The sequence below is a fragment of the Euwallacea similis genome, chromosome 20 (genome assembly GCF_039881205.1).
Source record: "Euwallacea similis isolate ESF13 chromosome 20, ESF131.1, whole genome shotgun sequence".
Classification (NCBI taxonomy): Eukaryota; Metazoa; Arthropoda; class Insecta; order Coleoptera; family Curculionidae; genus Euwallacea; species Euwallacea similis.
Genome location: NC_089628.1, coordinates 1,318,518 through 1,346,449, shown reverse-complemented (window position 1 = coordinate 1,346,449; position 27,932 = coordinate 1,318,518). Strand labels below are relative to the sequence as shown.

Sequence of the window (27,932 nt, the reverse complement as noted above, 5' to 3'; positions counted from 1 at the left end):
CACCTGACTTGCGTTGATTGGGTTGCCATTGGAATTATTTGGGCGTGCATTTTTACTGTTAAGAAGCAATGACGATTAAATTCTAACAGTACCCCCATGGTTATTCATGACAGTTATTGGTTCAATTCTGCCCACACTACTTCCTAAGAGTTACACGGTGTTCTCAAAAAGAATCTTTTGGGCGTTGCCATTGTTCTAAGATGTTTCGCCTTAAGATACCCCAGAGGTAAGCTTACGTAAATAACAGATTTCACCAATTTTTTACAATTCCTCGAAAGGCAGGAACACTTTACGAGCCATAAGCAGTCTTCCTGTCTTTCAATTGAATACAGTAATTTGCAGATAACACGCGAAAAGTGGCAAAAACTAGAGTGCTCTAGTACATCTAATGAGATGTTTGATGTCTTTAGGTAGCGCGTTGTTTTGTTGCAGTATGTCTGGAATAACCTTGGCCAGTGGACCGCCTTGTGGCGCCACAGATCTTGGAGACGCAGGAGGTAGAGCCTTGAAACTGCAAACGGACGCCCCTCATTTGGTCAGCATGGGAGGAGACAGGCTTAGCACTTCGGTCACTTTACATCCTCTTCCTCCAGGTAAGAGTCTTTTCGAGAGTTAGTACAGTTAAATAAAAAAAATGATTGTTGGGCGAGGTCGTCTTTTGAATTTTATGAGTGTCCTTCGCCATTATGGCCAGAAAAAGCAGCTTAAAAAAAACAATAAGTATTTTTTAGTGCTAGAATCGTTCGTTATTCTTGCAATAAGTTTGGAAAACCGAATTTTTTATGTGTTGTGTGTGTTTATAGGCCAACACAGCCTACTCAGTGATTTTATTATCTTATCAGTGTTTGCGCCTAATTATCCTGTTTTGTTTGGTAGTATAATTTTCATCTTGGGCTGGTGCTGAACTACGTTTGTGCTTGTGGTGTGTGTGAGGATTTGATTTGGAAAAGGTATATAGTGAACGAGCTTTTAAATCGAAAAAGTGAGTGATACTTTTATATTTTCGTGTACTACATGACCTCTGTTTGGTTTTAGTTAGTCTCTTATGAGTAATATTACATACTGTAATGCACTCATTTAAGACTTAAAAAGAAAATAATGTCAATTCCCATTAATTAAAAAAAATACTTCTGCATCTTGCATGCAAGAAAAATTTGGCATGGAATTGCACGGTTTTTTGGATATTTACGAAAAACTAAAATTGCAATATTTGGTTTCTCGGTTTTCAAACACAAAAATTTGCTAAAGAAGACTTATTGCTTGATTAATGAAATTGGGGCGTTAAACAATTTCATGGTTTTTAGTACCATTTGACGCCACAAGATCCCTTTTTTCATCCATGCACAGTTGGAACCCCATGCTTAAACTAACGTACCCGCATTTCGCATTCACTCATTATACATAAACCCATTTCCTATTTCCTGTGCTTCCAGCGATATAGGTATGCAAGTACCCCTTCAGAAAAAACCTAACGGAGAAAGGTACTATATACACCTGCATTGGTGCACGGCATTTTTATTAGGACGAACAATAGGAAATAAGCTCATTACTCACGAAAGCTGACAAGTCCCTAGGGCCACATGACTCACCACGTGGGCTCCGTCCCGACGCGTCTGGCGCATTTGTTTGTTTTGGACGCCCGAAATAAGCGCCTCTACGGCAGAGTCATCGGCGTCGGTTTATTTTTCGAACCGGGCCGGTTGATGTGCCAGATTTTTGTCAATTAAAATTAGAAGGAACAGATCTGGAAATCACCTGTGCGAGTTTGTTTGCCGGACATATGCGAATGATGGTTCCAAAAATACGAAAAAGTCCAATTTTCACTTTTCTTGAGCATGTGTTTTTAGTTGTAATTACCGAGGTAATTGCGCTGAGTCATTAATGCTGGGTTTATACTTGCATAATATAATGCATCAGAATTGCGCAGAAAGTTAAAAAGATGTTAAAGTTTTGTACAGATCTAAACATTTCGCCGGACAACGAACAATACAGCGAACCGAACGCCGAACAAAACGCCAATTTGGACGGGGCGACAAATCCGTAGAAACGGCGAACTTGTACGTACCTCGCTCCGTGCAAATGAATGGTGTGTTCGGCGTTCGGTTCGTTGTATTGTCCCTTGTGTGGCTAATTGTTCAGCAATTGGTGATGAGTAATTTTTTTTTAATTAGTCGGAGGCATGTTTGCTTTTTTTCCTGTTATTGACGGTCGTTTATTATAAAAAAAGCCGCTCGCGTCATTCCTCTAAGTAATATTGAAAGATCGGAAACTTCTACATCGACTAGCTCAGACGTGACCGACATTATGAAAAACACTACAAGCATTCGATAAATTTACGCGCTTTCATGAACATTTCCGCCCCTACGATAAATAGGAAATAAGGTGAATTAAGTAAACCATCGTGTTTTTAAATCTCCGTTTTCCTGGCGGAATGGGATTCCGAAGCCAACCAGACGGAATGCGGCGTCGGAAGTTATTTAACGGCATCGCTTTCTGATTACGTTACGTCTTTTGCCCTTTTGTATCTACCTGAGTCTCAGATTCTTAAAATATTCGACTAGTTGATTTTTGTTCTATATCTCAGTAGTTCTTCTCGGGAGGTCTCTTAGAAAATCCACTCCCCAAAGAACTGAGCGTAAAAATAGCCAATCCGTAAGTATCTTATTTCGATTTCCCACATGAATGGGCCGGGAGTACCTAAAAATAGTTTTATTGAAGTTGGGAGTTAATAAATCGAATCTGCTCCCATACTGCTTGTCATCAGGAAATGGCGTTAATTATTTGGAAAATGATTTATACATTCTACTCCTCTATCATGTTTTAAACTGATTTCTATAGTGGATTATTGTTTAAATTTATTATCGTATCTGGGTGATGTCATTCTCTTCTCTTGGAGATGTTATTAGTTATGATGCGAACAGTTTCACTGCGCTCTGCGATAGCCTTAATTTAAATGCGTGCACTCATGTTGTAATTTGCTCAACCTTGTTATACACAGGGCAATTCATCGGCTATTTTTAATATCAGCCAGTTAATGTGGCATTTATATCAACTGAAGGAGAAAGTGTTCTATTTCTTCCTGTTAAGATAGCAAAGTTTACCATCAATTTAAGCCTATTCTCTCTTATCGTATTTTACCTGCTTTCTTTTTGAAAATAAATATAGCCGTTGTTCTAGGAAGAGTTACGCTAGGAAGTGGACCTGGGGTGGACATTCCAGTGCAAGGTACTGGAGTAGCACCGTTGCACTGCCACATCGAGAATAGTGAAGGTGTTGTGACTTTATATCCCCTCTCTGAGAATTTGTCCATAGATGGAGGAGCTGTGTGCGGACCTACCCGGCTGTCTCAAGGTACAGATCAATTTATTGTGTGGTCAACTTTAACAACCACCTAATTTTCGCAAATACTTTGAAATCTATATGTTATAGTTAACAACTTAGACTCGTGATTTAATGTAGAAAGAACTAAAAAACGTTTTAACTCTAGGTGTTATGCTGACAATAGGTCGGTCCAACTACTTGAGATTCAACCATCCAGCCGAAGCGAAACTCATGAAGTCGGTTCTACCGAATCCTCGGATTTCCATGGCTCCCATCATGTTTGAACCTGCTGATGTTAACTATCAGACGAAGTTCAACAAAAAGCCTCCAGTTATTCCCAGGAAGAGTCCTAGGGAATCGTTGTCGGACAGCGGAAGTGCGTACTTGTTGTCTCATTTATCAGCGCTAGTTTTAATTTGAGTGACGATTTTAGGTGAAGATCCGCCCTCGAGCATAATGACCAAAGTCTCGAAATTCGAGTATTTGGCCGCTCAGAATCTCAAAAAATCTTATTCGCCCAAAGTGTTTACGTCCAACGTTCCTACGGTTAACGTGCCAGTTAAGGATGTTTTGGGCAAAGATATTGACAGCCTCAGGAAGAGCCTGCCTCAAAGTGCGGTCAACTATGTGGAACTCAATACCAATGAGAAAGAGCAGAATAAGGGGACTGGTAGCTTGTGTAAAACATCAAATTTTTCCAGGACTAAAATGGGCAATGTTTTGAATTCAGGTCAGACTATTTTTGCGAAACAAAAGCAGCCGCAATACGTAAACGTAACAGTGAACGAAACGAGGAACATCAACAATCGAGTCATTATTTATGAAAATGGGTGCATACCGAAGAGTACTCATGTTAGCTTCGATCACAACGACCTTAACAATAAAACGGCAACGAAGAATGTGAACGTGAACGTGAACAGGATTAATGCGCCGCAAAGTCCTAGTTTTAATAGGAATCCCACGCAGTGTTATAGGTAAGCTACGTCTGTAATTTGTGCAGATAAGCGTGCAAAAATTGGATTGCAAATCGTGTTAGAGAGATCCAAAGAGCCCTCGAGAAAATTTACCAAAAGCGTGGAAATGTCAAAATTTTACTTTGATTTGAAGATTTAAAAAAAAGACAAAATGTATTCTTGGAACGTTTTTTGATCAGACTAGTAGCTTTTGAAATAATTTAAATTGAACGCCGTTAACGGCGTATCAAAATCTCCAAAAATGCTAATTTCCTTCCTATTTAACCTACAATCTAACATAATTATCATGTTCAATTGGACTTATTTTTGCTTAGGAGTATAACCCCGAGTCCTATCTCAAACAACATTAAGTTGGAACATAGGAGAAGTGGGTCAGTAGGAGAGTTACCAGCAAACTTCGTGGATGACCTAGACATATTTGCTTCCCGGAAACATGAAGCTGAGATCAAAAGGAATCAGGTAGTTGTTGTAGTTCCTACGTCATTTGTTTAATTAAATGCTTTTTTAATCCACATTTATCACGCACCGAGCGATAAGCCGCAAATACCTGCTGAAACGATGTTGAACACATGACTAGTACCTCGATTTACTCCGGACCTATTCAAACCAATGGCTTTTAAATAATTATTTTAGTTTTTCGTAGCATCACGCAGTTGTTTAAAGAATTTTCACGCTCTCGCTTTTATCTTATCAGTTCGGTTATTGACTGAATTCCGTTTTGGTACCTTAGCTAATAGCTAATATTTAGCTTAGCGTTCACCTTTGCATCTTATAGTTTGAATCATACTTACAAATTCAATGGTGCGCATCATCTCATTATTAACCAACGGTTAACTATGTTAAAATTTCTAGGCCCAAAGAGACAGAATCAAGGAACAAGAACTGGAGAAGGCAGAAAAGCAGCGACTGGAGGAGATTCTGAATATGTGTGCTGAATATGAGAGACAGGTTCAGAATCAGGGGGAGAAAAGTAAGCCACCAACTCCTAATAGGTAAGAATTGTCTTGTGGATATATTATATGATCCACTGAATAATAATATTCCAGAATAATAACCAACGGGTCGCTCCCCCGCGAAAAGCGACACTTGGGTCCTCCCTCCCCGTTCAGCTCGCCCCCTCCTTCTCCCTTGGAGATCCTTCATAACGAGTTATTAAAGCAAAGCAATCATTACGAAAATATGTCTTTAAAATGCGCCAAACCTGAACCCCCAATTCGGGCGTCCCCTTACGAAAACGTGGAAATCAGACATTTATCTCCAGTTTCCAACAAAGATTGCGTAAGCCCTTACGAAAATGTCACTTTACAATCTCAGGGATCGTACCCGCCGAGTCCCAGGACCCGGATTAAGACCTTTGTTCACGCCTCTAAAGATAGGTGAGCGGAATTTTTTGTTCTTGGAATGTGCGATGACTGCATATATATATTTTTTAGCAATATTAAAGCCGTGGAGGAGTCCATTGACAGTAAATTCGCAGCTATAGAAACTGAGCGAAAGCTCCTTAAAGAAGCTGAGAAAGTTCTGAGACAAAATTTGCATAATTCCAAGGAAATCACTGAAGATAACTTCAATTTAGACAACCAGGAGACGAGGAAAAGTACTCCGACAACATTTATCTATCCCTTGGACAATCAAGAGCCTCCCAGGGGGTCACTTGAAAGTCGCAGATCTGCAGGGAAAGATGAGGAATCGACTAGTATAAACAACACGGCTGATAGCACCAGTTTCGATTCGTCTATCCGCAACTGTGAGGAGCGAGGTGAGAGATACAAATTAGTTTATGTGGTTGTTCTAAAAAGTGAAATTTTAGCAAATCCCGAGCAGAAGCAGAAGGTCGAGCAACTGAAGAAAGAGAAGAAGGAGATTCTCTCGGTTATTTCGAGAATCAAGAGGCAGATGGGGGAAATTGAAATACAGGAGGAGGAGCTTCATAGGGAGGTGAGTGGTAGTAAACTAAAGTGGTACTTTATCCTTTATTTTGAATGATGGAAGACAACTTCCGAAAGTTTCCTTGAAAAAAAATGTAACTAATTATTAAATAATCTTCCGCCACTTGTTGAATTTACATCTAAGCGACTGATTTAATCTATAGACAGATTAATGATTGATTGTCTGTATAATTTGGCCCTCAAACGTTGGGACGATTAGCAACTTGATTTAAAAGTGACACTTCGGTTCGTTTTATTTATTGACGATTATTTAAGGTGAGGTGTCTTTTTGATGAGAATGTTGCAAAATCCTATATATGTATACATAACAATAGCTTTTTAAGCAGGATTCTAAAAATATCTCATTAATTTTATTAGTAATTGAGTGATTTCGTTAACTAAAGTTATTCTTAATCGCAGATAGATCTGGAGAGTGCTCTCATAAATGGGGAATTTAAATCCAAGCAGCTAGAACTGGAAAAAATGAAAAGTAAAAAGCAAAAATTAGTAAAAAGAGCGCAACGAATCGAGGATAGTATGCGCGACTGTCAAATGAAGCAAGGAGAAGACCAGAAGGAGTGCAAAAAGAAGCTTCTAATCGCGCAAGAAGTTATGACTAAAGTAGAGGAGAAACTTAAAGACACTAGTAAGTTTCTAACTTTAGATTAACGGTTTGTAATATTGTAAACTTAATATTACAGAAAAAGCTACTCCTGAATACGAAACAGCCTTCGAGGAGTATCTTCAAGCCCAAGAGCAGCTAGACAACGAGAGGAAGAATTTCGAGGATTTGGAATTTCATCATTTGGAAGAAGAAGCTGATTGGTTAGCAAGCAGGGAGGAGTTGCAAAGGGAAATTGCAGATTTGACGCACAAAATTGAGAATCTCAAAGTGAACATTCGAGATTTGGATGGTCAGAGGCAGAAAACTTCCAAGACTAACTCAAACGAATACAAAACGATTGAAAGGCAAAAATTTGAATGCATGGTGCGGCTGGAAGAGATACGAAACAGGTAAGAATCTCCCTGTTTTTAAAGTTAAGCTGCTATTTGATGTCTTTAGGATGAAGAGCATAGACAACGAGCTTTCGCTGTACACGAGTCAAGAATCGGAACAGGAAGTGTCCAGTGATAGTGATGGAAGCGATAAATCGAAAGAAATTACCGCAGTACGGCATAAAATTCCGGATCTTAGTTGTTCAATGATAGTCAGTCACCATGTTAATCGATCGCCTGATTACAACATGTCTCAGAGTTTTAACGAGAAGTGGTTACAAGAAAAGTCAGTTTTGGAAGATGTGGGTAAGTGTGTGGGAGATTTGGGGCTGTTTTGTGTTGGCAGGATGGAAAAATATTTACTTTCTATGAACGAATGATTGTGTAGAGGGGTGTTTCGTTTCCAATATATTAGTGTTTTCTTGAAATCGATTTTTTTAATCTTTCGATAGTATATTTCACATTGTTAAGAAAAAGAAAATTTATTCATCGTTCTAAATTAACTGTTTTTTGTTTTAATTCAGGGTGGGAAAAATTCTAGATTTAGTAATGTTTGGAAAATATGATTTCGTCCAATTTTATTCGCCATTGTCAAGAAAATATTTTTGATTTTCCAGCAAAGAAGTTCCCAAGTCAAGACGACATTGACAGAATAAGTAAAGTAACGTCGAATGCTCCGATAATCGGAGAAGACCGCTCTTCATTGGGCAAAAAAGCCATTGAATCTCTGAAAGAAATCGAGAGAAATCGTCATTTGCATTTGTGTCAGCAAGGTCAGGTCATTTTGTTACAAACCTTTTAAGCTTCATTAACTCAACAATGAGTAGGTTCCCAAGTAATTGAGCAAGAGAGACAGAGAGTGCTGGCTCTTAAACAACGGGTGCAAGAGGAGGTGAAATCTCAGTGGGAGCAACAGAGACAGGATTCTCTGAGGATATCATCGGAATCCGACGGTACGAGGAGTAGGTAAGTGTGACTCATATTTGCAAATATTAAATATCACAGATAACGAACAAATAGTGATAGATGTATCCCATTAAAATATCAGGTTTATGTCCTAGTTGACTTTCCTATAGCTGTTGTATAAATTGCTTAGTGGCGTGGGCAACTTTCGATGTGTTTACGTAACTGGAGCTGTGTCTTTTTTTCGGACATAATTTCAGTTTATTTGTGTTGAATGTAGAAGGGCGATGACTGCAATTTGTTCATGTTTCGGTTCAAGTAAGAGTTTCAAAGCATTAGAATCTTCAATTGTACGGTGAGCTTAAATTTCGTGAAGTTTGTATATATTGAGTGTTTGGCATTTTTCAAAACAAATATCGTTTATTTAGTACTTAAAAAAGGATAAAAATAAAGTTGGCACAATTAGTTCAAAGCCAACTACATCGTAAATTAAAACATTTATTTATTTGAAAGATTTTTACACTGAGAAACACACAGATCTTAAATTTCACTTCGATTGGGTCGTAAACTCACTTTGATGGGCATTAGAAATTAAGCATCCAGGGCTCATTTTCTTTCTGGCTACTCGGCTGTGTTTTCCTAACCCGAAATCGGAGACACGTTTTCAGGGTATGACGCCATAATCATAATTTGAAATTATAAAAAAAATTGCCGCGTTAACAGGTGAACACAGTCAGAGTATGAAAATATGTCTGGATCATAAATTAAGTAGTTGAAAGGCTTGATCGAAAACGACAGATGCTGCGGAGTTGTTTTTAAGATAATGCAATTTGGATTGGATTTAGATAAAGCGGAACGCTACATCATATTCGGGAGGTGTATCGTGATAAGTTTAAATGGTTTTAGTAATCGCAAATAAGTTTTCGATGATAAAGCATTTGAGTCTCTAAAAAATATTAAGCAAAGGTGACGATCCATTTAGAGCTTCCCGAGTAGTTTAAATCGTCATCCTGTACTAATGACGAGTAGATCAGGATTTTTAGTTCAATTTTACCGTTTAAATCGATCGTTTACATTAGCATGAAACAATGTTAATAAAGATATTTTCATATATCTCTTACTTATCAATATTCGCTTGCATCAATAAAATTTTGCAAGTAAATACATTTGAACGGAAGTATCACGTGTTTGAAATAAGCAAGAGCCCAATCCGACATTTTGTTCTAAAATCGGTTGTTTAACTAACATGCGGCAAATGGCATAGATGTTAAGAAAAAAAGTTGTTGATCATATTGAAAAATCAACAAGTCACAATTTTGACAAAGTATTTCCATAACGCAACCCAGATTTTTTTTATTTACCTTACTAATTTATATCGGAAAAAAATAAAATGAAAATTGCAACGTTTGGCTTTCGCTGAAATAATCGATTTTTTTAAAATATCGAATTGGCAAAATATCCCTCTTACAAAAGCATAACTTTATGAAAATTTAACCAACCTTGTATCTAATGACCTATGGAGACCCCTGTTCTGAGAGAATTTGCGATACACCCTACACATGCTTATGTCTAATCATAACGAAAATCCTGGCACTATATCGTGTATCAAAAGAAACTATTAATTTGTATTAATTTTTAGACACTTTGTAAGTGTCCTTGCTAAAGTGATCTAACAATTTGATTGGTCCAACCATTGGCACATTGTGCAAATTGTTAAGTAAGAATGCTATACATTTGAAAATAATAATAAACAATAGTGTGTTGCAACGAACGTTTTAGCAATAGTTTTAGTGGACCCACATCAAAAACAGTTAGTTATTTTATAACCGAACGAATTGTTGAGCGCTGATTAACCTCGATATAAACTGTTCACAAAAATAGTCGAAACGGCACATTTTTCAGTAATGTTTGAGAGCTCGTATTTCAGCAACGCCTTGGTCGATTTTTGTGAACAAGAAAGATTTTTAAAATACCATTCTTCTAAAATCATCACGAACACTTATCTTGAAAAAAAAATAGAGGCAGAGTTATAGGCTGAATATAATTTTAAATATATTGGGTGGCTCAAAAAAGTACAGTAAGTTTAAAAATTTTAATTTTAAAGGGAACCCCCTATGTAGTTTTTGGATTTCTCATTCAAATTTTTAGAATTAAGATGCAAATGTAAACTCTATTTCGTCTTAACTCAAACCGTTCGGAAGTTATCGTTGTGGAAAATTCAGAAAGTAGCCCATATTTCAGCTTCCCGCCCAGCGATGTCTTGAGATATCGATCAAAGCCATTAAATTAACAATTTTGTATGGTATTTTCTTTACTTTATACGACATTGAGAATTTCTTTTTCCGGATGAGTGTTCATCAGTGATTCTAGAGGAAAATTGATGAAAAAAATGACTGAAAAATGTGCCGTTTAGTCCGTTTTCATGAGCAACTTATTTAAACACCGATTGGAAGTGGGTTTTAAAGAAAACCGGAATGAATTATTTAATATACATCAATCATGTGACATTTTGCGTTTCAGTGGGACAGACTTGGAACCCAAAGGAGAAGACTCCGTAAACGGAAACGAAAAGATCCTGGTAAGTACCAAAACCCAACAAACAAATTCGTAAGCCATCATCGAAAATTTTTAAACAAGCAAACACCATATTCCGAACTTTTCCAGAACTACACGTCCATGCAGATTTTATTGTTTCCAGAATAATGCGTATTTCAACAAACGACCTAAGCAGTTCAAATAAACTTAGCGGGATGTTATGCGTTATTAATTTTTGCCAGACGGACATCGTTTGTTGTCCTTTCTTGGCCTTTGCCTGAGCTGCGGACTCACTGAGGGTCACGTCGGAAGCTGCCCGAAGCAGGTGGCCGACTGTGACGAACAGATTGTTATTTTTCGTTTCATCTGCTTAGGAATGCTCAGAGATGTCCATGCAGATAAGGTTTTTCGCCACTTTGGATAAATATTACCATTAATGAAATTATTCTTGGCAGTGATACAAATAGGTGCAATTTCATAGGCATTCCTGTGAATTAATGTTTCAAAGTTGAGGAGATTTTGCAATCTAGCCAAAAAGCGAAGTTGATTTATACAGGGCCATTTTTAATGAATACCGTGTGGGTTCAAACGCGATTAGGTAAAAGTGTGATGTGTTATAAGCAGTTGTTTGTCTAGTTTTCCGTATCTACCATATACTGAGTTGCGTGACCTTTCTACGTTCCCGTTTATTGGCCATTTGGCCAATATGCATTCTAATATTGACCTGAAAACTTGATCTATTTTGCGATAAAAATTTAATTGTTTTTTTTTTTCAATGAAACTTAATTTTTGTATTTTTTCATTCATCAAAAGTTCACGAGTTTTGAAAAAACGGGATAACAATTATGAATAAAATTAACATTTCAACTTCTCAATTGGAAAGCCACTAGTTCGATAAGGAAGCCAAATTCGTAAGAAAATTTTTCAATTGTTAGTATCTTGAAAAATTGGTATTTGGACCTGTATATTCACTACTAAACTAGTCAAAACGAGTTAAGGACCCCTGTTTAATATGTTTGCAATTTTTTACCTTTATAAGAATTTCCCATAAATTCTATTTAGGTGTTTATATCTTGTCAATATCGAAGTCAGAGAATAATAAAAAACAATTTTTTATTCGCATTTTTTTCTAAAAACGAGATAAATTCCTACTTTATAAAATTGGAAATTAACTCTTGGTTGCTGTTTCGTACTGTTCATTGCAGTATAGCGTTTTAACAGAAATTTTGACGAATTTTTACGCTTTAGGAAGGCCCATCGTCCAAAAAAACTTTTGAATCGAGATGAAGTGTTCAGAGCAGTTACTTTATTTCAAGAAGGTTACTCTGTTTCAAGCATTGGCCGAAGACTTCAAAGAAGCCATTCAATAATTTCTAGACTTCTTAACCGGTACAGGTAATTTGGTGCAATCCCAAGAAGACCTTATACAACTAGACAACGGATAACAACACCTCGTGAAGACCGTAATTTAATAAGATCAGCACTTCAAAATACAGTGGGAACAACAAGAAATATTGTTGATATTCATTTTGGCACTATGGGAAGGCGAATATCCACTCAAACTGTAAAAAACAGGCTTCTCGACGTTAATTTACGATCCAGAACCCGAGCTGTGAGGCCTTAGTTAACTCGCGAGCATCACGGAGCGCGATTAAATTTTGCCAAAAACCATATCGCTTGAGACATGGAACAATGGGGACATGTTCCCTTTATAGATGAGTCAAGTTATCGACTTAGTCATAACGATGTACGTGTACGAGTATGGAGACGTAGAGATGAGCGATATTTACCATCAAATATGAAAGAAACTGTTTATTTCGGAGGGAGCTCCGTTATGGTCTAGGGAGGCATTTCCTTAACGGGACGCACCGCCTTGCATATCTTTCGGGATGGAATAATGAATGCTCGTCGGTACTTGGAGGACATTGTACAACCGTACATCATCCCATTTTCGGCAGAAGAGGGTCCAGACTTTGTCCTTCAACAAGATAATGCAAGACCCCACACCGCCCGACTAGTAACACAACACTTTCACGAACAAAATATTGAGGTTTTAGAGTGGCCAGCCAATTCCCCACACCTAAATCCCATAGAACATCTTTGGGATGTTCTTCAGAGAAGGTTTAGAGATTTTGTGGTTGCTGAAAATTTAGATGACTTGGGAAACATGCTCCAAGAAGAATGGAATAACATTCCAAGAGAAATGATTGAAAACCTAGTGAACTCTATGTCCGCACGATGTCAAAAAGTTCGATTAGCTCGAGACGGACACACCCATTATTAATTTTTTTGTTTACCGCTTTTTTTTGTGCTAAACCTCTGTCAAGAATACAATTTTTTTAAAATGTAATATTCTCAGTTATTCATTAATAAATCATTATCTATCTGTTCAATTTTGAAAAACTAAACGTTATGTTAAAGCCTGATGCTTCCCAAAGAAATCCGAGATTTGTTGCATTAAAAAAAATAGTAGATTTAATTTTATGAACATTCTTAGAAGTGGTCCTTAATTCGTTTCGACTGGTTTAGTAACCTTCGACAGATGCATTCGTGTCCGATTCCGAATTCGATCTAGCTTAAATATCTCGCAAACGGCTCTTCTATCTGTCTTTGTATTTTTTGATAAAAATTGTTCCTCTTATTTTTGGTGGTCACCTCACGTTTTTGCCACAAATTTTTGTATTTCTGATCTCCCCGCAACTTCTAACACTTTCGAAACAGCTACCAAGAACGAATCGATCGATGAGTCGATTTTGTAATAACGCCAATGGTTCCAAACCAAGACTTCCCATTTACTGATGAATTGAAATAGTTAACAACACCAAATAAGCCTGTTCGAACAGCAATTTGATTGAGCGAAATATGCTAGTTAAGTCAAGTAGTTAGACATAATAAAATATGTTTAGTTTTAGGGCTCTTACGTTCTCTCGTTTTTGCCCATCAGCCTTGGGACTGTGTTTTCCCCAACTTTTGGCTTTATTAATGGATTCCGCCAGAATCGTCCCATTAACGATAAATCTTTCCCAAATTAAAAATGATTTATTTCGAGTTTACAAATCTTTTGTTCTATTTAAACATAAGACTAATGCGAAAATACATGGGTTTTAGTATTAATAGAATTCTCGATGGAATTTAACAAAATGTAGGTGTTAAAAGTCAGTTTACAAAAATATACGTTTTTTTTGGCATTTAAGAATACCGTACACCGCATGGTGCGTCATTTACGGTCCGAATAATAAATGCCTTGTTTACAAGCCCGAATTTTCCTTTCGGCAACCGCTTTTTTAATTCTCTGAAATTTCCTAAAGAATTTATTCCGTGGGTACTTTCAATGCTCATAACACTATTAAAGCAGCTGGAAACAGGAATTATATCATAAATTCCCCACGAGCCTGGTAATGCGAAGCCATTAACATTGTACATGGCGTAATTTACTACTGATTTTGATTAGTTCTTTTTTTGTTTATTTATGAATTGTTATTTATGAACTCTTCAATCTTCAAAGGAACACTTAATGGATTTGTTTGGATCACTCACCGGGAGGCGGGATTTGCACAATCAATAGGGAGAACCGAGTGTTTCAAACGTTACCTGCAACCACGACAATTTTAACCTTTGAAACATTTCGGTTCGATGCGCCCACAGCGTGGAAAACCCAAATCCTGGATTTTTCGTACATATTTAATAAACACTCTGTACGTTCCATTGTGCTGGCCCTCTAAAATTTATGCGATATGTAAATCGACCTTCTAAATGCCAGCACTGAATGAAAACTACAACAAAGCTGGAACATTTGCGTCAAACAATCCACCCGTGACTGGAACTAGTAAATAATGTGTCCAGACTGTTTATTTGGCGTATCCAGATTTAATGTGATTCCGAAATATTGACAGCGGAACTGCTTGGAAGTTGCATGCATTTCATTGAAAATTAGTCATCGGAGATGAATTTGGCCAGTGAAAATTGAACCTTTGTGTTGTGAATGTGCAGAAATATTTGGGATAACAATGAAATTCGTCACATAAAAGTCGTTTATATTGTCGTTAAATGAGCTATTTGGGACCTGTGGGAGGAATAGTTTCTGGAATTGGCGCATAAGGAATAATTATGATTCGGGAGCTTGTAATGCTTCGGTGAAGCTTTGGAACGTAAAAGATTATTCAGGTTGTTCAGATTTGCTGCTACCTAGAGCGATACGAAGGTTGAATTGGGGTGAATTTTTGCGCCGAACCAATCCGTGTTTTAAAGCTTGGGAAGGTCCGGTCGGTTCCGAAAATATTTGCCAAAAACTGATATCTGCTCAAATAGTTTGTCCGTGAATGGTTGTGCGAGTAGCGCACATCAAACAAGGCTTTTCGAGGATTTATTTAGCAATTTTTTTAGTTACTAACATTGCACATTAAACCGAAATGAACGCACTTCGACTGGAGTCGAAGTTTTTTTTTGAGCTGGTTTTTCCTCCTTTCATCCGTGGGGTGTTACAACTCTTAACGTTGAGTTTTGGTAACACTTCGTATTGCACTGCAGAGGCTCTGTGACGTGGCTTGAGGAGAGCCTAGAAGGAATACTTTTGCTGGTGTTCAGTGCATTGTAGCTTTTTTGCTGGGATGCCTCACACGTTTTTATTTTATTTTATTCCAACTTGTCGGAACACCCAAAATGCCAAACGCCTGATGGCGCTCATCTAGGAAAAAGAAGGACCTATGAAGTGAAATTATTTCCGGAAATGTCTTCAGATAAGTTCGTGAAAAAATAAAAAGGATTTTTTTCGAAATTTTCAAAGTTTTTAAATTGTAAAACGTGTTTTTCTCGGCACGAAAGCGCGCAATTCGGCTCAATTAAACTAAGAAGGATTTTCTCTATAATTGGACCGGAAAGGGGCACGATATTTCGAGAGTTCCAATTTTTTGCGTTATTTTTAACGCTAAATTTAAAAACTTCTTGTTCCTGTAGCGTTGAATTTTGAATAATTCAGCAATCTTTTACTCATTACGTACCTGTCTCTTTAAAAGCTGACAACTTCTTAAATTAGACGCGCGTATATCACATCAAAACTCCGGATGCACGAGACGAAATTAGACTTTGATGGCTCGTTAAACTTTCAAACGTCCTTTTCTAAAACTGGCAAGGTGTATGGCCCCTGTTATGGTTTTGATCTTATTCCGTGGAAAAACAAACTGGGATGAACATGCATATTGTCTCGTAATAAGAGATATTTTTAGATCCCTCTTAAGTACCCCTTTTATCGTCATGTTTTACAGCTCTTCAGTGGTAATCCGAGAAGCCCCTAAAGCCAGAATTTGTAGAGTAATAAAAGCAAGAATATTTAGGATAATGACACATCCATTGAAAGGTGTTTTTGTATCAAGCCCACGCTTACGACACCTTAACTTTACAATGACTGGTTTTTCAATGAAAATCTTGCACAAACATTTTTGTTATTCAACTTTTCTCTGCGAAAATTTTACGTAACAGGATTAGGAGTCGGCCTTGCTTAGATTGGTTAATCCCGAAACATCGAATTTCTATTGTAGAAGCAGTAGGGATAACGGGGAAACTCGTCTTGGATTAGTCAGCTGCTTGGAGTTGCACCAATCGCAACGCATCTTTAGCCTCAGTCAAGTACTCTATGCCCACTCAGTACTTCAGGGTACTTATTAGTGAAGTAAAGTCTCGGGTTTAGTATCAGCACTAGCTGCTAGTGTTTTTAGACTTAGGTCTCGTCCTTTTTTTAAGTGATATTTAAGATGTCATTGTGGATTACTTATGTTAGGGCTGGCTATAGAAGGCATAACCAGCAGTTGAGGAAGAAGCACCGTCTTTCGTTACCTGTAAGTGAGCGGTATGAGTGTGTTTGTTCTTGCTTTACTTTAGGTGCTCGCGGACAAAAAACGGCTAAACCTTAAGGTAACATTCAGGAAAAAAAACGATTTCTTCATGTCAATGTGATGTGCGACAGACAAATGAATCTTAAAAGTAAAAACTGCAATTGTATATATAAAAACTTGCAAAAATTTTGAATATCGCTAGTTTTTCAAATTGAAAGTGGAAGTAAATTTGAGAAATTACAGGGGGGGGGGGGTGAATTTTATAGGAAACACCCCGTACGAGTTTGAAAGTGTGACCATGCGAGGGCGAATCAGAAGTCCCTGTTGTGTCAAATTATTGATCTAAAATCCCGCAATTTGCAACGTATTTCTGAAATGTGACTTTAGTTGGTTTTAGTGTAGTTTTTCATAAATAATCGAACAAATTTCTTAAAATACCTTCGATTCTTAAGAGAAAATTTTAGTTTGACACATTGGTGCACCACTGGCAAAAATGGTGATATTTATCATTATTAGACTCTTAATTTCGTTAGAAGCCCTGAAAATAGAATTTTTCCGTGCTCTTTCGGCAAAGTTGTATTTTTAGTACAAATAATTAACAAGAAAATACTAATTTTCAGTGTCGTATAATGGAAAAAAGATTCCAGTAAGCAGCATTCCAATATCTTTCTCAATTTGGAGCATTTACTTTTTAAGTTAACACGGACATAAAGCCTCATATCTGAATTGAATTTATAGTTACGATAGTGTAAGCCGTAAGACGTAAGAAAAATAAACATATCGTCCGTTTTGTCAGTACTTACACTCCACAGAACGTTAATGTAAGGCAGGGCAATTGATATTGGCGTTAGAAATATTGTAGTCCTAAATTTCATATTTTCGGTAAAGTAAAACGAAATTCGAATACTGGTTATTCCATGTTGTTTCACAGCAGAGGCTGGATGGCTTGAATCTTTTATGTGATCAATTTTCCCCCTTTATGGCCTGCATTATTGGAAATTTTACATATTTCATTGGCCAAATTTTCCCGTTTTGCCCTTTCGTTGGGCTCGACATTCACAGACTGAAATCTTCACATTTAATTTTTTTCGAACAAAATGTCAGCAACGTGCTAATGTTCAAATCTAAATTAAGACATGCGTTGAAATGTTACGACTGGAAATAAATGTGCCCATCAATTAGAGTTAATTTATTGCGAGTACTTTCGTACGTTAGATTAACAATAGATAATTTCCGCTTTTGTCTGCCGATCCATCTCGGTAAGAAATTTACGATTTTCTTGTTTGCGTTACTGACACAAACACAAACTCATAGCTCACACAGATGCGTTTTATGAGCCCACTATTTCGAATCATAGTCATTTTCCAGATTTAAAACTTACGTGTTTCGTTTCAGTCCAAAGAAGACGACAGTGACAAGTCGCCGAGGCCCTTGTCGGAAATAAGCGAGATGAGCGTGGAGGTTGGTGGGACCTTTAATAAAAAGAGGAACAAACCCATCGGGGACAAGCAGAGACCTTTGACCAGATATCTGCCTATCAGGGGGTCAGATCTGGACCTTAGACATCATATAGAGACAGCTGGTGAGAAATAATGATTTGCACATGTCACGCTCAACTCAATATTTGAGCGTGAGTCTGAGCGCACGGTAGCGCTCATTAGCAGAAAAAATGCGCTTGATGATTGGTCGCAATTGTTAACTGAGTCGAAGAGATCACAGGAGCTGATACTGCGACCGTTCCGGATTTTTCTGGAAAAATGAACTAAATTTTTACGTACGAAATTCTTATATTTCATTCTTGTTAATATCTCTTTGTCTTCCCCTTTCTGTAGTTAAGAGATCTTGGGCTGGCTCAATTTGCATATCAATGCTCACATTTTTCCACTTCATTAATAGTGCTTTCAATTCACTTGATCGCTTTTGAGCCATACGAAGGCGAAATGGAATATTTACGATTTTGTCCAAATACACGTTACGAATAGCCCAGAGTGAGGCGTAGAAGTGCCATTTTATGCACGGGTGTAAAACTGCATGTTGCGCCCTGAAATGCGAAAAAAATATTTAGGCTCTCACTTGGATGGACGAATCGTTCAACACTACTTACCTGCTTTCTAGGTCATCAAGTAGTGCTCTGCCCCCACGTTACCATCAATTCCAACACTTGTCGAGGATTTTTGCACAAAAAGGGCTCGAAATTGAACGGCTGGTCGCGGAGGTGGTTCGTTTTCGACCGAAACAAGCACACCTTTACTTATTTCGCGGACAAAAGCGAGAAAAAACCCAGGGGAGGGGCATATTTTCAAGTAAGTTTTGGTTGAAAATCCAATTTTGTAGGATTCAGCTTAAATCAATCGGCTTTCTAATAACGATAATGACTCTACTTATCCAGGCAATCGAAGAAGTGTACCTCGACCATCTAAACACAGTCAAGTCGCCCAACCCTAACTTAACGTTCATAGTGAAAACTCACGAAAGGTTATACTACCTTATGGCACCCTCTCCTGAAGCCATGCGCATTTGGGTGGACGTAATCTTCACGGGGGCTGAAGGGTACAGGGAGTTCGAGCATGGTATCTGAACTTCCCCCTCTTTAAACGTGACTTTACCGGTATTAAAGCATTGCCCATGTGGTAGTTTTGATCGAAGTTTCTCCTATAACCAGGGACCTTATTGTCATGTTCAGTCTAAAGAATTGACTCTGTATTATAATTTTAATTATTGTATGTGATAATATATTCTAGGATAGTTTTTATCGTTTCGCAAAATAGTATTTTTATAGTCGGTTTCTAGAGATTTGTTACCAAGTAAGTGTATACTAGGTTTAGTTGTAATACCTATTAGAAACGAAACGAGTGCCTTTAGGTTCGAGACTGAAGCAACTGACGGTGCAGCTGGTTTCTCTTTAGATGCAAAATTTAGGGTTTTAAAGATTTCCAAACATTGGGCTCAATTTCCTGTGACGAGTTTTATTGATCACCGGATTATTGTTATTGTAAACTAATTCATTAAATTTTCGAGCGTATTTTTGGAACTTTTACTATAGAAGACTGTATAGGTAAACGAGGAACTGTGTTCCCTTTATTATAAAAAGAAAAGAAAATATAATGTATTTGTAGCATGAAGTCTATTATTAACTCTATTTGGACCCTAAATTTCTGGGTTGCACCACCTAAATAAATCGTTCGAGCCAGGAATGTGCTGCCTGAAACGAAAAATCTAGGACAGCAAACTGAATCTGAGAAACGGCAACAAGGTCCTTACAGAAGGTCACCATTTACGGTAATCGAGTTGCGAGGTTTTAATCATTTGTTTTTATTAGCATATGTTAACATTGACTTTTAGCTGATTAGCCAGTTTAAATATCACATTAAGTAACTGTAGAAGACAAAAATTCAATAAATAACGCAACAAATAATTATCATTCATTCTTGACCTTATTGCTGTTGCTCGTAGTTCCCCAGAGCAATTAGGGGGGAATACACCACATTAGGTAAAGCCTGGATGTTCTGGAAATAGTAATTTGCCACATATTCCTCGGGCTTTCCATTAGCATCCCTAGTCTTTTGCAAAACCACCCTTTGTAACCTGCCGTCAGGCTGTTGCAGGTAAAAGAACGTTCCATCTCCTGCTACTGCATTGGAGATGGCAATATTGGGGCTTGCCTCATCAGACTGTCCTTCTTCCTGCTGGAAAAAAGTAGAAAATCAGCATTATTATATCGGAAAATGAGTATTATATTAACCCTCAATTATACATCAAGGGCTTTAGGGCTAAACTATTAACGAATGATTGAGGGTTGATTTAGGTACGTTTCCAAATTTTGGAGAAATTTAATTCATGGGTTCTAAAGCGACACATTCGGTCTATCCAGACCCGGGTCATTCGAGTCTGACTCTGGCATACCAGCTGTCCATGTTCGACTTGGAACCACGGCAGTTTAGGTCCGGAAGGAGAAACCCATTTGTTCAGGTCTGAAAATGGACTCCTGCCCGCCAAGGAAATTCCGGATATTCTAGTCTGACTCAAGGACCTCGGTTGTCTCGATCTGATAAACCCTTGTAGGAAATCCTTTCAAAATTTGGAAACATATCTAGAATAAAAATGCTCCTCATATGAGCTGGAGGCACATTTAATCTAATTTAAAAAGATAAAGTTAGGCAACTTTTAAATTAAATCATAAATTGGATTAGTTGTGTGAATACTTAGATTTAGATCATAGTGAATCAACTTTTCAAATCAAGTTTGATGAATTCTGTATGTGAACTTGCATACAGCAAAGAGACATTAAGAGCCAATGAGGGTTTTCTGGACCGCATGTGATTTTGGCTAGTTTTTTAAAATTTTTCACACAGTCGCTCCTATAGTTTTTGAGATATTGAACTGAAATATGGACTATGGGCATAGGCTCAAAAAATGTCACCCTATGGATTTTCAAAGCATTTCTACATGTCGCAACGGGAAGACCATCAAAAATAGGTCCAACAGTCCAAAAGTAAAAAATATGTACTAGATAACGGATAGCTGAGTCTCTTTTTCAAAAGGCAATGCCTTGATGGACGAAAAGAAAACTCGAAGAAAGTCGAGAAAAAAAGGATTCAACTTTCGAAAAAACTGTATAAATCCCCAAATTTAACTACGCCACTGATTTTGGAATGTTTTTTAAACTAAAATGCACTTCTCGGAGATTTTCGAGTCTATTTGACGGAGATTGCAGTTAAAAAACTTCGTAGAACGGTAAGGTTATCTAAAATAGGGTTTACACAGAACTTAAATTTAAGTTAATATTTAATTGAATTAAATTTTAAAGTTGCGCAATGCTTAAATGAAGTTTCATTAAATATTAAGTTAAATTAAGTTTCTGTATAAACCTGCCATAAAAAAACACCAATCCATCGAAAGATGACCACATTAGTATTAAAATTGACCTGTTTTGACCTGTCCTTATAAATTTTCTTACAAAAAATATCCTGGTGATCCCTTTTCTCTGGGTCACTCTGTACGTACACATGCCTAATCCTTACCTGCCCATCCAGCTCGAAACTTGGCCCGTTTGTGGTCTCAGCTACCACAGCCCTAGGGGTTGTCGATGTAGCTAAGGGGACTCTCTGAGTACTTGCTGCAGGCTCATAACCCTCCCCACCAGCACTTGAAGGGACATTAGGTCTATTAAATCCGTTTGAGGGTTTATTGTATGGTAACTGCTGCTGTTCTCCGAAAGTCTCAATTCCACTACCCTCTGGTACTCCGTAGCTGGTGGACGGAGGTCTTAGCTGGCTGTTACCAGGAGTTGGCACTCCGTAAGTGGCTTGTGGTCTATTTTGAGTAGAAGGCAAGTTTTGAGGTCTAGAGATCTGATTGTTAGAGGGAGGCACATATTGGTTCTGTGATCCAAAGCCTTGATTTTGATTTGAAGGTGTGTATTCTTGGCTCTGAGTGGGAGGAACATACTGATTTTGAGGTCTTAATCCTTGATTTTGATCGGAAGGCACAAATTGGGTTTGAGGTCTAAATCCTTGGTTTTGATTCTGCTGGCCTTGAGGCCTATATCCCTGGTTCTGACTGGAAGGCACAAACTGGCTTTGAGGTTTAAATCCCTGATTTTGAGGTCTGAACGTTTGGCTTTGACTAGTAGGTAAGTACTGATTTTGAGGCCTGAGAGATTGCTCCGAAGACCACTGCAACTTGTCCGACAATCCCTGAGATGGTTGCTGCTGGGTTGGAGGAATGTACTGGGTTTGAGGTTTCTGCGTCTGCGTCCAAAGGTTTGGAGACTGTGATGAGGACGGAGGGCGAAGTTGACTGGGAGCTTCTGGCTGAGGTGGCAAATAGGACGAAGCTTGCTCTAAATTGACCTGGATTTTTTGAGTTTGAAACCTAGAGCTTTGCAACTTCTCGGTAAGCCTTATTAGCTGCTCTATGGTGAATTTCGGGGGCAATTGCACGTTCAAACTTTGCCGAGGGTGACTATTCACGTCGATCTCGAGACTTGGCCTGAAGTTTTGCCTCAAGTAAGAGCGCGGAGGTGGCACCTCACAGAGGGCCGACGTCCCCAAAATCACAACCAAAAATAACGTCTAAAAAATTCAAAGTCACTCCAATGAAAGTAAAACTTGCTTTTACTTACCTTCATTATGCGTGCACACACAGGGAATGTTACCGACATACTAAAAAGTATATATTACAATTTGGAATTTATATAATGTATTTTTGAGATAATTGGTATTCAGAAGGTGCCAAATGGATGATGCGTGCGGTGGTCTGGTCTCCATTGTTTGTATGTATAGGTATGGAAATAAATTATGAACCGATTTTGTCGGTGACCCAAAAAATATCGATTTCGATTTCTTTTGTGAATTTTGGGGAATTTATCAATGGAGTAATAAGTTATTGTTTAGTAACCTTGATGAGCTTTGTTGAATTGAGGGTGGGTATTCTCATTGAAAGTAGGTAACTGTTACAATAAGAGAATATGGTCATCTGGGATATTTCATCCTGTAAACCCAAAAGCGACGCAGTATATGTCAAGTAAGCGTGAAATTAGCATTAAATTTAAATAGCAATTTATTTCTGTACTCACAGCTCTTCAAAGCCCACAAAATTCTGGGAAATAACTCAATTTGGAAAAACAGGCAACATCGCATGTAGCATTTGTTTTTTCAAAATCCACCATTTTTCAATGGAAAATTTTGAATTTTTAAATTGTCTTTGGGCAGACGCGCAGTATTGCTAAATTGGGTAATTTCAACTTTCAAAATTGTAAAAGATATTATATAACAAAAACATATAAAAAACGCTTCGTTTTTTATACGGATTTCTGCATCCTGATTACGAATATTTCTATTACGAGTTCCGATTAATTTAAAAGCTAAAAATAACTTTAAAACTGCCATTCCACCTACACTTCAGTTTCATGATTTTTTTTTAATGCTTTTGAGAGGCTTCTAAGAGTTCTCTATGGATTTTTCTGAGAGGCAATTTTCGAAATATCAGGACTAATTTAAACCGGGCGACCGAGGATGATGACCCGAAAGAAAAATATTCATATTTCTCGTGTAATTTTTTCGAAATTTATCATCTAAATTTTGGAAATAAGTGCTTATTTAGAAAGCGATCGTCTTGAGTGGTGGAATATGTTGTCTGATAATTTAATTACTTAATTATCATAAGAAGTTGTTTCATGATAAGTTTTTGTGGGCTTGTGCTTAACGAATCTCTTAAGTAACAATGATACGGCATCGATATTAAGCTCAAATACCAATAAAAGAAACTCTGCAAAAGCGTTACGTAATGACCAATACAGTTACGGCCGATTAAAATGCGTCTCAATTATAGAACGTGATTAATTTTCGACAATCAGCACTATAATTAAAATTGTAAGTAGACTAATTGAAATTCTCAAAGAGTGTCCAGTGAAAGATGGTAGGTTACATCGTTACTTAATCAAAATTGGAGTAGTGGTATCTTTGTTAACGAGTGTTTAGGACAAGTGTGTTTTATTATACTTCCATTTAAATGTCTACTAATCTGTAGGTATACAGGGAGTACAAGATAAAGATGTCTAGAATGTGAACAAATGGGACAAAGTTGTGCATTCCAGGGAGTAGTTTTACGATGTAAATACATTTAGATTTTTTTGGCTTTTTATTTATTTCAAAGCAGCAGAAATTTTCCATTTTTTTCCTAAATTTTTTAAAAGCTAAGAGTTCTCCTTTGTAGTTCTTCTTTCATGTCATATATACGTCGATAAACATTATTTTTAATTTAGCCCTAAAGAGAAAAATCTAATGGAGTCATGTTCGGAAAACGGGCTGGCCAAAGATCTTCCAGGAAATCCATGCGATAGATATTGCTGCGCATTTATACTTCATACTAAATCCCTATTTTTACCGGTAACAAACCGGTTTTTTCCATTACCTTTTCTTTCATTCAACTAAACCTGGGTCTATTACCGTTTGCGAGATCCTGAACATCCTTGCCTTGAACAGGCTGTACGCACATTTACAACCGACATAGGAATGAACTGAGAACAATACCAAAATGCTATATGGAAACATATGAGCTAATTCACAATGATCTCTATTTCATTTTACACAATACATAGAAAACATACGCTTACCGACTATGCGCCTGTAAGAATGAATTTGTTAACCGGCTTTACAAAGTTATGAAGTAACTGTGCCAAATTTGGCCCCAAATATCACATTAAATAACCATTGAAATCGCTATAGCACAATTGTCTGATTTCCTACTTCCTATAATAACTACCCCCCGAGCCACCTCTCCATCCCATGGGAAGAAAACACCCAGAGCATATCTTGAACATGTCGTAAGTTAGTCCCCAGTTCCCGTGACACATGGAACAATCCACCGGTGTTTTATTACAGCCATTCATGCCGCACTGTAACCCGAAACTGAAGGGAACTTGGAGGCACCCAGATTGACACAAATTGGTGGGTTGGTACATGACCGACCCCGAGCATTGACCACCGCATTGAAGCGAGTTATGCATACACCCGCTATATGTGTACGGTGTGCACGGGGCCACCATCGTACAACATCCCGTGGGAACTGATTGTTGCACTGGAATTGTGACGACGTAAGGTTGCGGGACCGGGATTGGTACCGGGTATGGGGTTCGGACTGTGACTGGGACCGTAACTGTGATAACTTTAGTGTTGTTTGTGCAAGGTTGCTCCTCTTCCTTGCAATCTTTATCGCAACACTTTGAGTCTGAATCCGACTTAATTTGAATGTCGTTTTGATTGTTAACGACAATGGATATAGGAATATTCACGTGAGTCTCACTATGTACATCGTTTTGGATGGTGATGTTCGTTGGAATCGTGATATTGTTGTTGTTGGAAACGGACGTATTGCACGATGTTCCCGGTTGTGATGACGGAGGGCAGATGGGTGGTGTTGGGGTGTTTGGTGGAAGGGTGTGTGGCGGAAGGGTGTATGGTGTGGGGATGGTTGGTGGCGAGGGTGTAATCGGGTTACAGCACTTTTCGACTGGACTGCATGGCAATCTGCCACCATTACAACAAGATGAATCTCCTTCGCAACAACATGACGATCCACCTCTGCTACAGCACGACGATCCACCTCCATTACAACATGAAGATCCACCACCGTTGCAGCAACACGATGATCCTCCGCAGGGATAGGCAAGAGTGTAGCCGCACAAAAGAACCGAGAGGATGATTAGAATGCGCTTCTGGAAGTTTGAGTAAGTTTAGCGGAACGTAGAGAATTAAATGAAAATGACATTAAAATAATTGTCTTCAATTGAAGGTTTTAAAGACAAACTATTCACAGGGCAAGAAAACTACTCGAGAAATTGGTGTTGTTAGGTCTCTTATGCTGCCAGCAAAATTAATGGATACTTTTCCTTGAAAATTACTATAAAATGACATGTAAAGTTCATCCTGTACTAGCGTTGCATGCATCAACACTAAAAAAAAATTTGAACAAACCTACCTAGTATTGTTAAGACGTTTAAAAGTAATTAAACATTGTTGAGATTGGCGGACACACCCCAAAAACTCACCATTTTTAGTTCTGCAACTTTCTCACGTACTTCTCGAAGCGGCGAGATTACAATAACGCGGGTCTCGATTTTCCAGCAATTAATCACACTTGAATTGTTTAAATTAATAAAGACCTTGATGCGCTTTTTCCAATTCTAATCAGCAGGCGATAACGACACGCGGCCACGCTTTACGTCCCGCTTTTACGACACAAAAGTCATCAGTTCACCATTTTTCATCATCCAAAGTCATCGATACGGCTCAAAAATATATAACATCGATCGCTTATAGCCACTACACTGTCGTGATTATTTAAGGCCTTGCTTTGGGATTGCCTTTATCACGAAGTTTTTTAGAACCGAATAATATACTGATTTTGACCACATAGACTCTTCCGGGGGTTTCATCATTGGTTACGAAACCTTAAACTAATCGCATCGACAATATTGGGCCAAACGGGGGTATTTTCCTTGGAAAGTAATATTGTTAGGAGATACAGAATCCTTGCCCGACATGTCCGGGAAGATTCGAATTTAATAAAGGAGAAAGGGTCCGATCAAATTTCCTTTCAGTTTCTACACAAGAGGAAACATTATTGCTCTCTTTTCGTATTTCTAACGATTGCTTCGTAACAAACCTACTTTGAAGGGCAAAATATTTGGACTTAATGTTTATACAGCAAACTGGCAATGCTTCACTTGCAAAGTTGTTTGTTGACTTTGCTCCAGATGATAGAGTCGGCAGAGCGCTTATTTGGGTCCCACTGGCAATTTCCCTGAACGAAGATTTATGTCTATTAATAATTATATTAAATCCCGGAATCTTCAGGGATAAATCGCGACCCTTCGTGCAATATTGGGAACTTCTTGCCCTTTTGATTTTCTGATTCTTACTCATTTTCCACTAACTTTTGCGAGGAAAATAATTTGGAGAATTAGGTTCATTAATCATAAAAGTGTAGGCAAGTCGTTTTGGTATTGTTAGGGGAGATTCAGGAAGAGTTTCAGCGGCGGAGTTGGGTTATAGTCGTTTACGGAAAGTTCTTAAATTTGGAAGCGATTCGTACACAAAGTCCTGGATTAATATTTACCACAATCAATTGCCGACAGGCTAACTGGGAATTTCTTGATGGCGTAATGGCTTCCTTGCATAACTGACTAATGAATTTCCGGAAATCCTCCTGCGATAGAAGTTCCAGAAATTCTTTGGGCATTCTGTTTATAATTTTTCTTGTAATTGTTAACCAGTGGCGTTCCAATACGAGAAATGACAAATAATCAAACGAATGAGTTTTCGCAAACGATGCTGCATCCAGAGCCATCACGCTTCCTTCGCTTTTTAGTACCTCTCTGAGCATGTTTTTAGGAGATATGCCAAAGTCCTGCTTTTTAGTCGCACACACAGACATAATAGCCCTAAACCAAGAAATGAGATCACATGCGGGCTTCCACGGGCTAGATATTTGATACAACTTTTTTGAACATTTTTAAGACCAAGTCTTGCAGGAAAGCCTGCAGTATGGAGTGAATGCGATCGCATATGACTTCGATCTGGCCTTTGTAGTGCAGGCTAAACTACTGAGCTTAAGCGCCAATTAAGCTATCGGAACGCGTAACTAGCACGAAACACAGCACTTTCCACAAGAGTAAGGCACGAGCGGGTCTTTTTGACACGAGCCGAAGGCGAGTGGCACAATGCCTCACGAGTGTGATAAGTGAGGTTCGCTTATTGGATAATTTTCCTACGACTGCGGGAACTACGAAATATTTCTTAATCTGATATTTAGTGATATGTGTGCCTTTCCCCGAGTTTATGTAACCCAAAATGTCTGTCCAGCTAAAAATGGCTTTAAGCCGAAGCAAACTTAACGGCAGCATTCCCCCAAATCCGGTTATACAGTTAACAACCTAGGGAGAC

At 38.1% G+C, this 27,932-nt stretch overlaps 3 protein-coding genes across 3 annotated transcripts in view; 2 read left to right on the top strand and 1 right to left on the bottom strand.

The window, feature by feature from the left end:
* LOC136415542 (pleckstrin homology-like domain family B member 1) lies at nucleotides 1–19,603 on the top strand. Its single transcript, XM_066400161.1, has 18 exons — nucleotides 1–226; nucleotides 433–593; nucleotides 3,178–3,351; nucleotides 3,488–3,697; nucleotides 3,755–4,295; nucleotides 4,610–4,757; nucleotides 5,148–5,287; nucleotides 5,342–5,671; nucleotides 5,729–6,233; nucleotides 6,644–6,869; nucleotides 6,925–7,237; nucleotides 7,287–7,525; nucleotides 7,837–7,992; nucleotides 8,047–8,185; nucleotides 10,643–10,700; nucleotides 17,881–18,067; nucleotides 18,601–18,788; nucleotides 18,875–19,603. Exons 1-18 carry the CDS (start codon nucleotides 201–203, stop codon nucleotides 19,061–19,063), a joined length of 3,930 nt encoding a protein of 1,309 aa, XP_066256258.1. The 5' UTR covers nucleotides 1–200; the 3' UTR covers nucleotides 19,064–19,603.
* On the bottom strand, nucleotides 18,872–22,996 carry LOC136415544 (uncharacterized). The gene is made up of 3 exons (XM_066400164.1): nucleotides 22,610–22,996; nucleotides 21,507–22,559; nucleotides 18,872–20,171 (listed from the first exon to the last, which is right to left on the bottom strand). The coding sequence occupies exons 1-3, from the start codon at nucleotides 22,646–22,648 to the stop codon at nucleotides 19,920–19,922; spliced, it is 1,344 nt and encodes a 447-aa protein (XP_066256261.1). The 5' UTR covers nucleotides 22,649–22,996; the 3' UTR covers nucleotides 18,872–19,919.
* Nucleotides 22,997–25,695: 2,699 nt separating this feature from the next.
* SPR (Sex peptide receptor) overlaps nucleotides 25,696–27,932 on the top strand; it is an 84,516-nt gene continuing 82,279 nt past the window's right edge. Inside the window, exon 1 of the mRNA XM_066400172.1 lies at nucleotides 25,696–25,714. The gene's annotated coding sequence lies outside the window, so the exon portion shown is untranslated. The remainder of the gene's footprint in view (nucleotides 25,715–27,932) is intronic.

Coding starts and splice junctions, on each gene's coding strand:
- LOC136415542 (XM_066400161.1), top strand. CDS start 201: ATGTTTCGCCTTAAGATACCCCAGAG. Junction 7,526..7,836: donor GTCAGTTTTGGAAGATGTGG/GTAAGTGTGTGG, acceptor TTGATTTTCCAG/CAAAGAAGTTCCCAAGTCAA. Junction 18,068..18,600: donor ACATCATATAGAGACAGCTG/GTGAGAAATAAT, acceptor CCTGCTTTCTAG/GTCATCAAGTAGTGCTCTGC.
- LOC136415544 (XM_066400164.1), bottom strand. CDS start 22,648: ATGTCGGTAACATTCCCTGTGTGTGCACGCATAATGAAG. Junction 22,560..22,609: donor TGTGTGCACGCATAATGAAG/GTAAGTAAAAGC, acceptor TGAATTTTTTAG/ACGTTATTTTTGGTTGTGAT. Junction 20,172..21,506: donor GTTTCGAGCTGGATGGGCAG/GTAAGGATTAGG, acceptor ACTTTTTTCCAG/CAGGAAGAAGGACAGTCTGA.